General features: G+C 40.2%; 1 protein-coding gene across 3 annotated transcripts in view; it reads left to right on the forward strand.

Annotated features, from left to right (window-relative positions):
• Positions 1–15782, forward strand: part of Stk31 (serine/threonine kinase 31) — a 76720-nt gene that overhangs the window by 17677 nt on the left and 43261 nt on the right. For all 3 annotated transcript variants that reach the window (XM_036182343.1, XM_036182342.1, XM_036182345.1), the window contains 4 exons: positions 1467–1625; positions 8827–9185; positions 11414–11588; positions 13052–13167. In XM_036182343.1, coding sequence (XP_036038236.1) covers positions 1467–1625; positions 8827–9185; positions 11414–11588; positions 13052–13167 — 809 coding nt within the window. The remainder of the gene's footprint in view (positions 1–1466; positions 1626–8826; positions 9186–11413; positions 11589–13051; positions 13168–15782) is intronic.

The following is a 15782-nucleotide window of genomic DNA, read 5'->3' on the forward strand; positions in this document are numbered from 1 at the left end:
TAAAAAATAGAAGATAAAATTTGTGGGTTATTTTTGCTGATTAGTTGGCTCTTTCTGCCCTGTCTCTTAATGATTCTTAATAGTAAGTAACTTTTAAAGTTCATTTTATTATGATTCATGAATAGAAAAAGAACATTTATTTGATCTTGAAATTAGATGTATTTTGTATTTGGTGTCAAATATTGTTAACAATAAAGATTGGTTTTCCACTTCTAATTCTTAAGTTAAATGTGATTAAGTTCTTTTGTGTCAAGCTGTTTTATTTCTTACATTGAAGATTATGGAAGATTTATTTACCTATTTCTATTTCACAATTTCTTGAGTATATAAAATGTACTTTGTTAATATTCATTCCCCCCATTATTCTGTCTTATTCCCTTCCCAATTCTTCCCAACCCCATTTTTTCCCTCCCAATAAACTTCCCTCCTAAGGGAGATGAGATTTTTCTGCAGAGCTGTTTGGGGGCAAATGTACATTGTGGGATCATGGAAACAGTTCTGCAGGAGTTCCATAAGTGATTTTTTTTTACATCTGTTTTCTAGACCTAAAATATATTTCATAATGTATATGTTTGGTAAATATTTTTTATTAATAAAATGCTAAGTAGAAAAGTTTAATGATTTCTATGGTTGGTTTGCATTTTAAAATATAATTTAATATTGCTATAGATAATGTTTTATCTTTGTGAAACTGAATTTTCTAATATAACTTTTTCCATAATTTGACAGTTGAATAGTTTGCACTTGCCTTTTGGATTGACTAAGGTTTTAAATTGAGGCATGAGATGATGATTGACTTTGTAATATACTTTTAGAAAATTTTTAAAAATTAAAAAAATATGTGTATGGGAGCTCTTCCTGCTTGTATGGATGTGTGCCATGTGTATGCAATGCCCACAGAGGCCAGAAGGGGTTGGATTTCTTGGAACTGAAGTTACACATGGTTGTGAGCTACTATGTGGATGCTAGGAACTGAACCTGAGGCTTCTGGAAGAACAGCCAGTGTTCTTAATCACTGATCACTTAATCACCATCCCTACAGCCCCCAGAAAGATTAAAAAACAATAGATACAGGGCTGGAAGTAAGGGTGAATTTGGTCATTTTCAAGGTCTAGCCAGAATGGGTTTAATTTTGTTAAAGAAATTTTTTTTCCTGTGGGAAAAAATAGGCTTTACTGTTTTCAATTTAATTTAAGACTATAAATTGATTTTAATATTAAGAGATTAGAAAGGATCACAGTGCTATATACTCATGTTTGTATAAAAATACTAGTGGTTAAAAAAGACAAATGACAAATGGTACTATTGGAAATTATTCTCAAATGCAGAATTTTCTTTACTTTGAGGTTGTCATTAGAGCTGTTTCTAAAGGTGTTTGTCATCTGAAGCAACATTTATAGGTCTTGTTAGTTAACAGATTTATAATCTAGGTTCAGTACTACTGTTTGCCTTCAATTTTTTTCTAGTGCCTGGTGAGGTACATTGACTATGGAAATACTGAAATTCTAAACCGATCTGATATAGTAGAAATTCCCCCAGAGCTGCAATTTTCTAGTATTGCCAAGAAGTATAGACTTTGGGGACTGCAGATTCCTTCTGGCCAAGAAGTTACCCAGTTTGACCAGGCAAGTCACACATTTAATTCTTAATGTATTATACTGGAAACTATATACTTGAAAGCATGTGCACTGTTAAATGTCATTAACTTTGTTTAATGTAAAAGCTTGTATATTTTGGTAGAAAATATGAATTATAAAATAATTTAGGGTTATGATACAGTTCATGGTAGAACACTTACCTAGTATGATCAGACCCTGGGGTTGATCCCTGGTACTTCCTGAACATACAGACAGATGAGCATAAACACATAAAAAAATTATATATTCTCATATTTGGTAGGTAATCATTCTTAATGATCAAATAAGTGATTTTATATACATAAATAAATAAAACAAATGTGAATGGTTTCTTTTGTAAAAATATAAAGGGACTGTCTTTTTTTTTTTTTTTTCCCCCAAGACAGGGTTACAGGGTTTCTCTGTGTAGCTTTGGAGACCAGGCTGGCCTCGAACTCACAGAGATCTGCCTGGCTCTGCCTCCCGAGTGCTGGGATTAAAGGCGTGCGCCAACACCGCCTGGCGGGGTCTTTTATATGATAAAAATTGTGTTAACATTGTTTTTGTGAAAGTATTGGGTTTGTTTCTCTTTTGGCATTACTGGGGATTGATTCTAGAGCACCCCTCAGTGATCTTTAACCATGTCTATAAATATCAGTAGTTTGAAATTTTTAGCATTACAAATAATCAGACTTATGTTTTAGGCAATGTGATGGCTAGTTTTAAATGTGGCTGGACACAAACTAGAATAACCTGGGAAGGAAGTCTCAAATGAGGACTTATCTAGATAAGGTTGGCCTGTGGGCACGTATGTGAGCGCCTGTCTTGATTGCCAATTGACCTGGGAAGGCTCAGTTCATTGTGGGCAGTACCATTCCTTGGCCAGGGTCTCTTGAATGATATAGTACAGGAGATAGCTAGGTGAGAAGAGCAAGCAGGCAACATGGGTCTATTTGTTTCTTTCTACTTTTAAGTATGGATGTGGTGTGGCTGGCTGTTTCAGTCTCTGTAACTTCCCTGCAGTGATGAATGTAACTTGGACTTGTAAGGTAAATAAACCTTTTCTCTCCTGTTTTCCTGGGAGATGCAGCACATATGTCTACTCACGCCAGATAGGAATCCTGTGGCAGTCCAAAGTATGGATACCACCAAAGTCCAACTTGATGAACCAGTCAATTTTATTGGGGTTACTTACAGGAGCAGAAATGGTGCAAAGACAGCTGCATTATCAAAGCCCACCCCAGCCTGGGTGACAGTTCACAAAGTTGGGAACCTGGAGCACAGTGCATACATAGCCTGTAGGCAGCTCAACATGTTAGAGAGTGTCCTTTCCAGGTGCCTCAGTTAGTCCAAACCTCTTTGAGTCAGCTTGCTGGTTTTTGCTGCTTCTAGGCAGCTGTTTGGGTGTCAGAGCCTATTTTGCAGCTTTTTTCCCCTTGAGAATCTTCTTTGTAGCTCAGCTCGTTTGAGTCTTTGTACCAGCTCATCTCATCTCAGCGTCTTCTTTGCAGTTCAGTCTTCTTTTCTGAGAGAGACGCAGAGCTTTTATTGCTTACTCTGGAAGGGAGGGGGGCTAGAGAATCTGGTCAGTTTCAGGGACATCCTGAAGCTATTTTCTATCTAAGGAGCTGCTTCTTGCAGAATGGAATGTTTCAATCTCTCAGAAAATTGTTACATAACACTCACCACTTCCTCCTGCTCTTATATTTTTTCCCTGCTGCTCTTTAGCAATGATCCCTGAGCCTTAGAGGGGTTGACTGTAGATGTTCACCAATGACTAAGAAATAGGCTACCATATCACAGTAACAGTCACTTGATCTCAGGAACTTCCCCAGTGGTTATGAGTTGAGGCTGATAACAGTAATGATCTCTGGGCATAAATACACATGTTTAGAAGGCAGTTTGACAGGCACATCACATCCATCTAGAAAACAAGAAGTTGTTTCTGAATTGGGACTTAGGACATGCCAGCCATAGGTGTTTGTTCTGGCTACAGTACCAGACATGCGCTCCCTCTTGTGGAAAGGACCTTAAATCCTCCTGGGAGGCTGTTGGTCTCACCTGGGAGAGCAGAGCCACTATTGCATAAGCAGGCTCATCCTGCCTGGCATGTTGGTATTTTAGCACCCGGGGTCTATGGCCAAGCAGGAATGTTGGTGACAGCTTTCTACCAGTGTGGGCATGGCCTGCTCTGACAATACAGAATCCCACTAGCAGGGTGGGAGTTTCCATTATAGTCCTGGCTTAATTTCTCCATGTCCTACAGTCAAAGCATATACATGCAATGTCTTTAGCAGTAGTCTTACCACCTAGTCCTGGCATATAACCAACAGCAGTAGCAATAGGTTTATTTTGTGTGTGTGTATGTGAGATTTGTGGGGTCTTAGGGGCTTCCCTAGCCAGCAACTCACAGGAAGGTAGCACACTCCTGGTACTGGGGTTTTTATTAACTTTAGAGTCTCTAGAGTGTCCTTTTTTTTTTTTTTTTAAATGCATGTAGGGTAACTTTTGGATTTTTTTTTTTTTTAAAGTTAATCCAGTCCCAGTAGTGTTGTAATGTAGGTAGAAGTGCCATTTTACCTGGTTGTCTTTCCAGTGGCTTTTCAATTCTCAAAAACACTTAGAGGTTAGCATCATGTTATCTATAGAGCAAGACCCTTTCCAGAAGATGAGCAGGACAAGGCAACATCCTGAACCACTGTAACATAACAGATAGTGAGTGGGGTTACAAAGATAACCTTGGTGAAACACTCTGAAAGTCTGTTGGCATCTGTTTTCAGAAAGTGTCAGGTGATCCAGAAGTTTACAACTAAGAAGATAAAAAAGTTGAATATAAGCAAGCTCTATTACAGCATGGAAAGATTTCATTCATTTGTATCATCTGTTTTATTCACAAACCAGGGTTTGGTACACATGTATAGGAGGTACTAACTTAATTAGTTCTCTGTAATTTCACTCCTTCTCTCTGAATTGTTACATGTTTACATACCCAGGAGCTTTTCCTGGGAGCATCCCTACATTTCTCCATACATGATAAACTTAGTGGGCCTGACTTTATCTGCTCAGACCTACTTAGGGCCAAAGGTGAATGTGGCCTTGTTTGACCTGCAGGCTCCCTGGGTCACAGTGGCCCTGGGTTGGACATCCCTTTAGCCTCCCTGTTCACCATACCTAACTGTTGGGGGTTCCTGACTGGGCAAACCATCTTCACCCCTAACATAACCTTTTGCGGGAGGGAAATGTGTCCTCCATAGTCTGGGGGGATAATTACCCACCTTGGGGACAGGCTTGATCATCTTCACCTGTATTGTTCTGTCCTGGGTGTCTTCTGTGAAATGCTCCTCAGGCAGAAGCTCCTAAGCACACCATTTGACTATCAGCTTTTTCCTTAGGAACTCCAGCCTGACACAAATGTTGTATTTGTCTTCGAGGAACCCCCAGACCACTTCCTTGCCTTTACCCTTTAACTGTCTCCTCTAGGGGGCCTGTCACTTTATGAACTCTGTCCACATGTTGGTCCAAGTCACTGAGATATGCCAAAGCCTTTCCTGCTTTACAAAGGTCTTCCCCCCCCACCCCCAAGGTCACTAAAGCTCCATACCAGTCTCGAGGTCCCTGCAGGACGAGCCTTCTTACCTCCTCTGTGAACACACGTCGATTTGGCCCAGGGAACTGGGTTCAAACACAGCTTCTGTCAGACCTAGTTCTCAATAGCATCTGCCCTTCTCTACGATCCTCTAGTTCCTGATATTTATGGGAATTCTGACAGAGATAACTGAGTGCTCTATGTCTTTGTAAGTCCGTCCTTTAGGGACTGAGTTTCTTCAGACTGTCTCAGGTTATGCAGCCTTTGCCCTAAGGAGAGATGGGAAGTGAAATTATTCAGTTTTCCTGCCACTATACCCAGCTTGTATTTCTAAATTTTATGCTTGAAAATTTTATTAAAGCCTATGTTTCTTTTGCTATAAATACTTTGCCTGCTCCCCCTTCCCCTTATCTGTTGGAACTCTTCTTCCCAGTACATCCTCTTTCCTTAACAACAACAACAACCAGAGGTTACACCTCCAGGAGCCACCAACTACCAATAGCTCCTCAGCTAGAGTGGGGCCTCCTTTGCCCCTCCCCATTCATAGTGGAGGATTGTTGGGGTTAACTTGTGTGGGACTTATGAGGTAATCACAGCTCCTGAGTTCATGAGTGCAAGGGGCATGTCAAACCCAGGAGGTAGTTGTGTTCCTCATCCTCTGCTTTTATACTCTTACCTGCTCTTCTGTGCACTTGGACAGTTTTGAGACTCAGCTTTCACTGCCAAATCAGCTTCTCTGAACAAGGTTGAGAGCCTCACTAAATCTATGGATACAAACATAATATTTAGAAGGCAGTTTGATATTTCCATTTAGCAGAACAGCATTGGTGATCTCATAGCATATGTAGTTTGGATCATTTCTGATCCTTTAGATGTATTGTTCTAGGCCTAAGTGTTCTTAGTCTGTTGATAAATTGAACCACAAATGAAATATTTTCCTTTGTAATACTATGTATTTTATACATTGAAAAATTTCTCAGGAGTCCACAAATAGTTCATTAGACTGATAAAAGAGCCCATGTACAAGAAAAGTTTGGGTTTGTTATGTGGGTTTTATTTCTGTCCTCTATACTGTTACAGAGTTAGAGAAATAAAACAATTATCTGTACTAGTGTCATACAAATCTTTTTGGATCTTGACTTTTTTTTTAAAAGTGAGGTTATGTTTTATATTTTAGTTTTTGGTTTGGCTTTTGTATCCTTGTTTTTATGATAGTTTATGACATAATTCTTACTTGGTTGGCATATATCATATTCCTTCCTTCCTTCCTTCCTTCCTTTCCTTTCTTTTCTTTTCTTTCTTTTTTCTTTCTCTTCCCCCTCTCCTACTGCCCCCCCCCCTTCTTTTGGTAGTGGTGTTGATGTTTGAACACAGGGCTTCCTAGGTGCTAGGCAAGCATTCTGCCATTCTTCCTAGGTGCTAGGCAAGCACTCCCACTTGACCAGTCATAGGTTTTCCTATTTACTGAGACTATAGTTAAAAATAAACCTTTCCTTTCTTAGGAGAGATGGTCCACTTATTTTAATGGTACCTCTGTTTCAAGGAGGATATGAATAGGCAAATATGAACAGTAATCACTCATTTTACTTTTTCAATTCATTCTTTATATATTCTGAAAAATTAGTAATTTCATTTATAGTGTAGGCTGAAAAATCAGGAAAGGAATTTAGAGAAATCAAGAAGAAAAGAGTACTTAGATTGTATCAAAGTTAAATTAAAATTCTCAGTAATAAAGTTCCTGGTAAAATGAAGTCTTAAGATACTTTGCAATCTCAAATATGTTTTATTGTATCTTTTCTCAGTGTGGTGGGTTGGTAATAATTAAAAGTTAGCAAGTACCTAGTTTCTCATGTGGCTTCTCTAATATGATGGTGCTGATATGGCCTCCTTAAAGTTCTGTTTAAGGCAGTTTTGAATAAACAATTACTAGTGTCTCACAGTCTATAATTTAAAATTATTGATTTTAAAAAAGATTCTGGTATTTTGTGCTTTGAAATTTTTTTACATTTATTGTATGTATATGTACATGTGTGGGCATGCATGTAGCATAGCATATGTGGAAGTCAGAGGACAACTTGTGGGAATTTTTCTCCTTCCACCATGTGACTTGAACTCAGATTGTGAGATGTAGTGGCAGGCTCCTTGACCCACTGAGTTATTGTGAACATCTGTTTTGTGCTTTGAGATTCTATTTTAATCTTTTTTCTTGTCTTAGTTTAAAATCAAAGTGTCTGATTTTGCCTTTAAAATAACTTTTAAGTTTTGTTGAACTTCTTTTATAGGTACCAGAAATTTTTTTTGAAAATAAGGTTCCTTTGAACATCATTTCATCTGTGGTGGTGGCTCACTAGAACATCAGTCCAGCTGTGGTGGGGCTCACTAGAACATCATTACAGCTGTGGTAGCTCACTAGAACATCAGTACAGCTGTGATAGCTCACTAGAACATCAGTCCAGCTGTGGTGGGGCTCACTAGAACATCAGTACAGCTGTGATAGCTCACTAGAACATCATTACATCTGTGGTGGGGCTCACTAGAACATCAGTCCAGCTGTGGTGGGGCTCACTAGAACATCATTACAGCTATGGTGGGGCTCACTAGAACATCAGTCCAGCTGTGATGGGGCTCACTAGAACATCATTACAGCTGTGGTAGCTCACTAGAACATCATTACAGCTGTGATAGCTCACTAGAACATCAGTCCAGCTGTGATGGGGCTCACTAGAACATCATTACAGCTGTGGTAGCTCACTAGAACATCATTACAGCTGTGGTAGCTCACTAGAACATCATTACAGCTGTGATAGCTCACTAGAACATCAGCACAGCTGTGGTGGGGCTCACTAGAACATCAGCACAGCTGTGGTGGGGCTCAGTAGAACACCAGCACAGCTGTGGTGGGGCTCACTAGAACATCAGCACAGCTGTGGTGGGGCTCACTAGAACATCAGCACAGCTGTGGTGTTGGCTCACGCCTTGGTAGTCAGAGGCCAGCCTGGTCTACAGGGCAAACTTTGAGGACAGCCAGGGCTACTCAGAGAAACCCTTTGTCGATAAACCAAACCAAAACAAACATCATTACATTTAGTTGGAGTCAAGACAGTTGATACAATCTGCTAGGTTAAAAAATTATTCTAGGCTATTATTAAATATCTAGTATTTGTTAATTCAATAATTAATTAGTGTTCATTAAAACATTTATAAATATGGGACTGGAGAGATGGCTCAGTGGTTAAGAACACTGACTGCTCTCTTCAAGAGGACTTGGTTTCAATTCCCAGCACCAACATGGCAGCTCAGAACTGTCTGTACCTTCTTTTCCAGGGTACCTAACACCCTCACATAGATATACATGCAGGCAAAACACTAATGCACATAAAATAAAAATACATTTTTAAAAAGAAAAAAACATTTATAAATATGGTTGAATACTTCTGGAAAAGAAGGTTTTCACAAACATTGGAATAATTCATGCACATGCAGAGATATATTTTCATAAGTCAATATATAGTGTATATGTATATAGATTTTAGGAAAAAGAAATATGAGTGGAAGCAAAGTAAGTGAGGAAAATGTTAATGTGGATGGTTTATATTTTGTTTTTTTCCCCCCTATCTTTCTTAGGGCAGAACATTTTTGGGGAGCTTGATTTTTGAAAAAGAAATAAAAATGAGAATTAAAGCAACCTATCAAGATGGAACAGTTATTGCTCAGGCTGAGTACGGCACTGTCGATATAGGGGAAGAAGTGGCAAAGAAAGGATTTGCAGAAAAGTGCAGACAGACTTCTGGCGTTGATGGCTGTGAGGCAAAGAAGCCAGATTCCAGTCAGCTCGCTCTCAGGAACCTCAAGAACCCTATCCCCTTGTGGGGGCGCAGATCAAACCAGTCACCTTTCAGCAGACCAAAGGGGCATTTTAATGGGAGATTGACTCTTGATGTGAAGTGTGAGACTAATGCAGGAAATCACGTGACGTTTCCAAAGTAAGACGGGGTTGTCTTAGGGTTTCTATAGCTGCAGTGAAACACCATGACCAAAAAGCAAGTCGGGGAGGAAAGTTTTCTTTGGCTTACACTTCCATATTGCTGTACGTTATGGAAGGAAGTCAGGACAGGAACTCACACAGCAGGAACCTGGAGGCAGGAGCTGACGCAGAGGCCATGGAGGGGTGCTGCTCACTGGCTTGCTCTACATGGCTTGCTCAGCCTGCTTTCTTACAGAACCCAGGACCATCACCCACAATGGGCTGGGCCCTGGGCTCTCCCCCATTGATCACTAATTGAGAAAATGCCTTACTGCTGGATCTCATGGAGGCATTTCCTCAGCTGAGGCTCCTTCCTCTCTGATGAATCTAGCTTGTGTCAAGTTGACAAAAAGCATCCAGTACAACTGCTGTTTTAAAAGTTTAATTGATTTCAAATTTATGGTAGTAGCCTTTCTAGAACTCAGTTCTTAGGCTTTTAGAATCCTTAACAGTACCTATGACTTTGTGATCTTACATAATTTCTGTCCCTTTCCTCTTTAGCAGGGATATTTTCCTTAAAAACCTTGAAAATAAAATTGTTCTTGAATTGATTAAAGTTCCCTTGCCAACTTTTCATTCCAATTCTTTTGAATGTCTTTATAAAAAATAAAAACATACCCTAGTATTGAAATTATGCAGACAAAGCCCAGAACTTACAATAAGATTTGAAATTGGGGCTGGAGTTTAGCTCAATGGAGTACAGACCTAGTAGGCATGAGGCTCTGGATGTAATTCCCATCCTCTTAAGGGAAAGAAGATTGAATGTTTTTCCTCTGGCTATACGAAAAATTTTCACATGTTTAAGGAATTTTTTGTGAAAGCGTGTGGTGAGATTTAATTGCTCTGTAAAGAGCTCATCTCTTTAAAAATACTCTTGGCATTTTTTTATTTTTTTATTTTTATTTTTATTTATTTATTTATTTTTTTGTGTGTGTGTGCTGGAAGTAAAACCCAAGGCCTGATGCTTGCAAGGCATATACTTTACTAATTGATCTCCACTCTCAACCTATATTTTTAATTCTTAACTGATCAAATAATTGTTTATACTTCTGATGTATAGTATGTTGTTTCGATTCATGTATTCCATATAAGTAAAGGTCAGAGGAAGTGAGATATCTGTCACCTCAGGTATATGTAAGTTGAGCTAACCTTTTAGATAATTTTTAATTATCTACTTGAGGCAGAAAGCCAGACTCGATACCCATGTCTACCAATACATTTCTTTAAAAATATTATTTTATGTTTGGTGTTTTGCTTACATGTGTGTCTCTGTACCATATGATTGTCTGGTGCCCTCAGAGGTCAGAAGAGAGAATTGGATATCCTGGGCCTGGAGTTACAGAAGGTTGTGAGCTGCCATGTGGGTGCTGGGAGGGAGTTGAACCAGGGTCCTCTACAAGAGCAGTCAGTGCTCTTAACCACTGAGTGTCTCTCTAGGTCAGTGGTTCTCAACCTATCTAATGCTATAACCGTTTAATAAAGATCCTTTTGTTGTGGTGACCCCCAACCGTACAATTTTTGTTGCTATTCATAACTAATTTTGGTACTGTTGTGAATCATGTTTTAGGTGACCCCTGTGAAAGGGTTGTTGAATCCTCAAGGTGTTGCGACCCCCAAGTTGAGAACCACTACTCTAGTTGCAGTGTATTCTCTCCTACCGCGATCCAAGCCATGACGTCATGGCACTTTGATGGGTTTTTACTGGTGGTTGAAGAACTAAACAGATAGGGTACAAGGGAGGAGGGGCAGGAAAACCTGACGCAGCACTGTTTATTGTTCATGTTGTTCTTCGGAGTTGATGATGTTAAGAGGAATTTGGAATATAAGAGAGTGGAAGCATTGTTTTTTATGTATACCCCAGTTAAAACACAACCTAGTTTGCATTAAAATAATCTATTGTCGTGTTTTGAGACAAGAGTCTAACTGTGTAGCCCAGGCTGCTCTTAACCTGTGAGTAGCTGACTGGCCTCAGGTCTTGTATGCATCCACTTTGGCCTCCCAAATTCTGGGGTTTCAGGCTTGTGTTAACATGCTCAGCTGAAATGACTTTTCATGTTAAGCTAGGGAATAGTTTTAGTGTCCCCGATTAATTATAAAATGTATTATAAAAAGCCTATGGTAATTTCAGTTTGTGGGTTCCAACAGCCTCAGCATATTTTTAAAAATGAATGAATTTGTTTTTAATAGGGAAAGTTTGGCTGCTGGTGACTTTAATTTAGGGTCTAATGTCAGCTTGGCAAAAATTAAACAGGACCAGAAACTTATAGAAGAGAATGAAAAGCTTAAAACAGAGAAAGAGGTTCTTCTGGAAAATTATAAGGCATTAGAACTGAAGGTTGAACAGACTGCCCAAGAGCTGCAGGTATGTCAGTGGCTTGTGGTAAAGAGAGCTCCACTGTGAGATCTCTGCACGTACTGCCCTTTCTAGTTATGTTGTCACTCTGTCCCCATCCATTCTCTCTTGATGTTTATGTGAAGAGATCTTCTCTCATATTTCAAGCTAACCATGTTTATATTTCATTGGCTGTTTGAAATATAATTATTTTTTCATTTATATTTTCTCGTGTGTGTGTGTGTGTGTGTGTGTGTGTGTGTGTATGTGTTCATTGTGTGCAGGTGCATTTTCTTGTGTTTGAACGTGTGTGTGTGTGTGTGTGTGTGTGTGTAGGCCAGAGGTCGATGTCAGATGTTTTCCTCATTTCCACTTTAGTTTTTAGACAGGTCTTTCACTGAACCTGGAGTGTGCTAATTTGGCTAGACTGCCTGGACAGCAAGCCCCAAAGATCCTTCTTTTTTTCTGCCTGTCCACTGCTGCATTACAGATGTGTGTCACTATTGTGCTTAGCTTTTTAATGTGGAGCTGTGGACCCAGCTCAGGTCCTCATGCTAGTTTGACAAGCACTTACCCGACAGAACCAGCTCTACAGCCCTCAAACTTGTAAATTATGGAAAATCTCAAAACATTGCAGAGGGAGTTCATAATTAATCCCGCTATTGTTCATAACCATTTTTACAGTCTTTTTTTTTTTAGTCCTTTGTTAAATATATACATCATGTAATGTTTCAAAACAAGCATTGTTAATAGTATTTAATATTCTTAAGAGTGTATCTATTTCTCTGCATAATGGTACATTCACACCTTTAATTCTAGTACTGGAGAGACTAAGGCAGGCAAATGCCAGTGAGTCTGAGGCCAGCCTGGTCTATATAGCCAGCCAAGGCTACAAAAATGAATATATATCTACTGCTAATAGAAGAAATGTTAAAGAAACTGAGTATGGTGGTACATACATTTTTAATCCCGGCATCCAGGAGGCAGATATGGGTGGATCTCTGTGAGTTTGAGGTCAGCCTGGTCTACATAGTGAGTTCTAGGCTGGCCAGGGTTACACAATGAGACCCTGTCACTACCATCACCAGTACCACCACCTCCACCATTGCTCTCACCTCTACCTCCTCAACTTCTTCAAACAACTACTTCTATGCACAGGTATCCTGGGTTAGATTGCAGCCCTCTCCAACTGAAAGCCAACCAAACTATAACCATACTATGTAGTTCATAGTAAAATAAGCAGTAATTGCATAATGCCATTTATATCACATTTCCCATAGTGCTTCATGGAGCCCTCAAAATTTATCCCTTTCAACTAGGGTCCTAGACCTGGTATTAGCTGAATGTCCAACAATTCAATTCAGTTCTGACACTAACATTTTTTTTTTTAACTCTTAACGTTTTGCTTGAGTCTAACTAAAAGTCATTTGAATGCTAGAAGTATGGTGTCATAATTAGTTTTCACTATTTTAAGTTTACTTTTTATGTTTCAGAAAGAGAAAACTACCACCATGGAACTGACTAAGCACTTAGAAAACACTCTGAAAACGTGTGTAGGAACCAGGCTGAAGAATCTGGCAGCTAAAGTAGAACTATTGAAAGAAATTAGGTACTTTACAGAAAAATTATATGTATTGTGGGGGTTTTTGTTTTTGTTTTTCAGGTCTGGTTATTGAACCCAGAATCTTGTGTATATTAGGCAGATTCTTTACTACTGAGCAAAAATTTCAGCTTCAAAGAATATGTGGATATATATGTGGTATTTGTATGCATACATGGGTGTGGGTGCATGTGTGGAGGCCAGAGTACAACTTCAAGATCATTCCTTAGGTGCAGTCCTTGTTTTTGAGACAGTTTCTCACTATCCTGTACTTACCAGGTAGGCAGTTCTGTCTGGCCACCTAGATCCAGGGATGCACCAGTCTCCACTCCTTAGCACTGGGATTACGTGGTACACCCCTAGGCCTAGCCTTTCAATGTGGGTTCTGGGGATCCAAGATGGGTTGCCATGCTTTTGTGGCTAGCACTTTCCCAACTGATGTCTTCAGACACTCCCCTTCAATTGCGCACGCGTGTGTAAAAATTGCTAATTAGTTGGTGCTTTGCTAAAATTGTGTGTATACTGTTTTTGATTTTGAAATTTATGTTAGGGTCCGTGAATTGCTCCAAAGACCACCAGACACATGTTTATTTTTCAAGAGCAGAACAATTCCAGCATGTAGGGGTCTACCATTCATACAGAGTGGTGACCCTGGGAGAAGCATGCAGGGTCCTTTTAAGCATAGCAAGGGGCACATCACAGAGGGGAGGTTAGTCTAGGGGTTGATTGATGGGTTTAAATAAAAAGCTTTCAGGTTGCTGTAGGATTGGTTGGTGGCTCTAATGGTTAGAGACTTTTTAGGAGCAGGGTGGGTCTTTAGCTAGCAGAAGGGTGTTTGCTGATTGGTTGCCATGGGGTTGTGGTTTTTCCAAGAACTGCCTGTCCCGTTCCAGTAAACTGAAACTGAGGCCTGGTTTCTGATAGGCCATAGGAGCCTGTCATGGTGTTTGTTTGAATCTCTGTTTAGTCTTTGGCTTTTGATGACTTCAAAGAGAAAGTTCCAAACCTAGGATTAATTTTACAGAATCTTTTGGTCAGTTTTCTGTTCCTACTTAAAGCCATAGTGTCTTTTTTTTTTTTAAAGATAGATTCATTCATTCATTCATTCGTTCATTTATTATGTATTCAGTGTTCTGCCTGCATGTATGCCTGCAGGCCAGAAGAGGGCACCAGATCTCATTACAGATGGTTGTGAGCCACCATGTGGGTGGTGGGAATTGAACTCAGAACCTCTGGAAGAGCCAGTGCTCTTAACCTCTGAGCCATCTCTCCAGCCCCTTAAAGCCATAGTGTCTTAAGTTCATATTTGAGAGTGAAATTAGAAACAACCCCTCACCCACTTCAGCTTCTAAGTGGTGATTTGATGGGGAATCAGCATGTTTAACCTATTTGAGGTTTTTTCCAGTTTACTGAAACAGAAGTTTTTTATTTTTTTTTATATTTATTTATTTCATATCCTGGTCGCAGTTTCCCCTCCCTACTCTCTTCCCACTCCTTCTCCCCCCACCCCTCTCTGTTCCTCCCCCACAATCCACTACCCCTCTGTTTCAGTCTAGGAAAGGGCAGGTCTGCCATAAGTAGCTACAAGACATGGCGTATCAAGTTGCAGTAAGACTAAGCTCTTCCCCATGTATTAAGATTGGACAAGGAGACCCAGTATGAGGAGTAGGGTTCCAAAAGCCAGTAAAAGAAAGACATTCCCTGTTCCCACTGTTAGGAGTCCCACAAGAGGACCAAGCTACACAACTGTCACATATATGCATATGCATAGGTCAGTCCCATGCAGGCTCCCTGTTTGATGGTTTAGTCTCTGTGAGCCCCTATGAGCCCGGGTTAGTTGATTCTGAGTTTTCTTGTGGTATCCTTGACCCCTCTGGCTCCTACCATCCTTTCTCCGCCTCTTCTTCAGGATTCCTCGAGCTCTGACTAATGTTTGGCTATGGGTCTGCACCTGTTTCTATCAGTTGCTGTATCAAGCTTCTCTGATGACTGTTGGGCTAGGCACCAATCTATGTGTATAGCCAAATATGTTTATGCATCATTATGTTGACATTTTTTTTCCCTCCAGTCCTGTTTGGCTCTATCCTAGATCTTTGGCTCATCCAGCCTATAGGTCCTGGTGTTCCAGGCAGTGTCAGAAGTGGACTTACTCTCATGGCATGGCTTTTAGGCTAGACTGCTCATTGGTTGGTCACTCCCTCAATCTCTAGGCCATCCTTACCCCAGTATATCCTATAGGCCAGACAGACTATAGGTCAAAGGTTGTATGGTTGGGTTGGTTTCCCACTCCCTCCACTTGAAGTCTTGCCTGGTCACAGGAGATGGCCAGTTTAGGCTATGTATCAGCAGCTATTGTTAAGAATCTTAGCTGGGGTCATTCTTATAGATACCGGGCAGAGTCCCTGGCGCCAGGTTTTTACCTGACCCTGAAATGCCCCTCCCTTTCCAGTAGTCTCTTTCAGTAGCCTCCCTCTCCACCTCCCCAGCCTGCTCATGTTCCCATCCCCACCTGCCCTCAGTCCATGCACAAAATCTCTATTTCCCCTTCCCAGGGAGATCTGGATGTCTCCCCATGAACCCCATTGTTAACCAGTCCCTTGGGGGCTGTGGATTGTAGAATAGTT

This window comes from Onychomys torridus, chromosome 3 (genome assembly GCF_903995425.1).
Source record: "Onychomys torridus chromosome 3, mOncTor1.1, whole genome shotgun sequence".
NCBI lineage: Eukaryota > Metazoa > Chordata > Mammalia > Rodentia > Cricetidae > Onychomys > Onychomys torridus.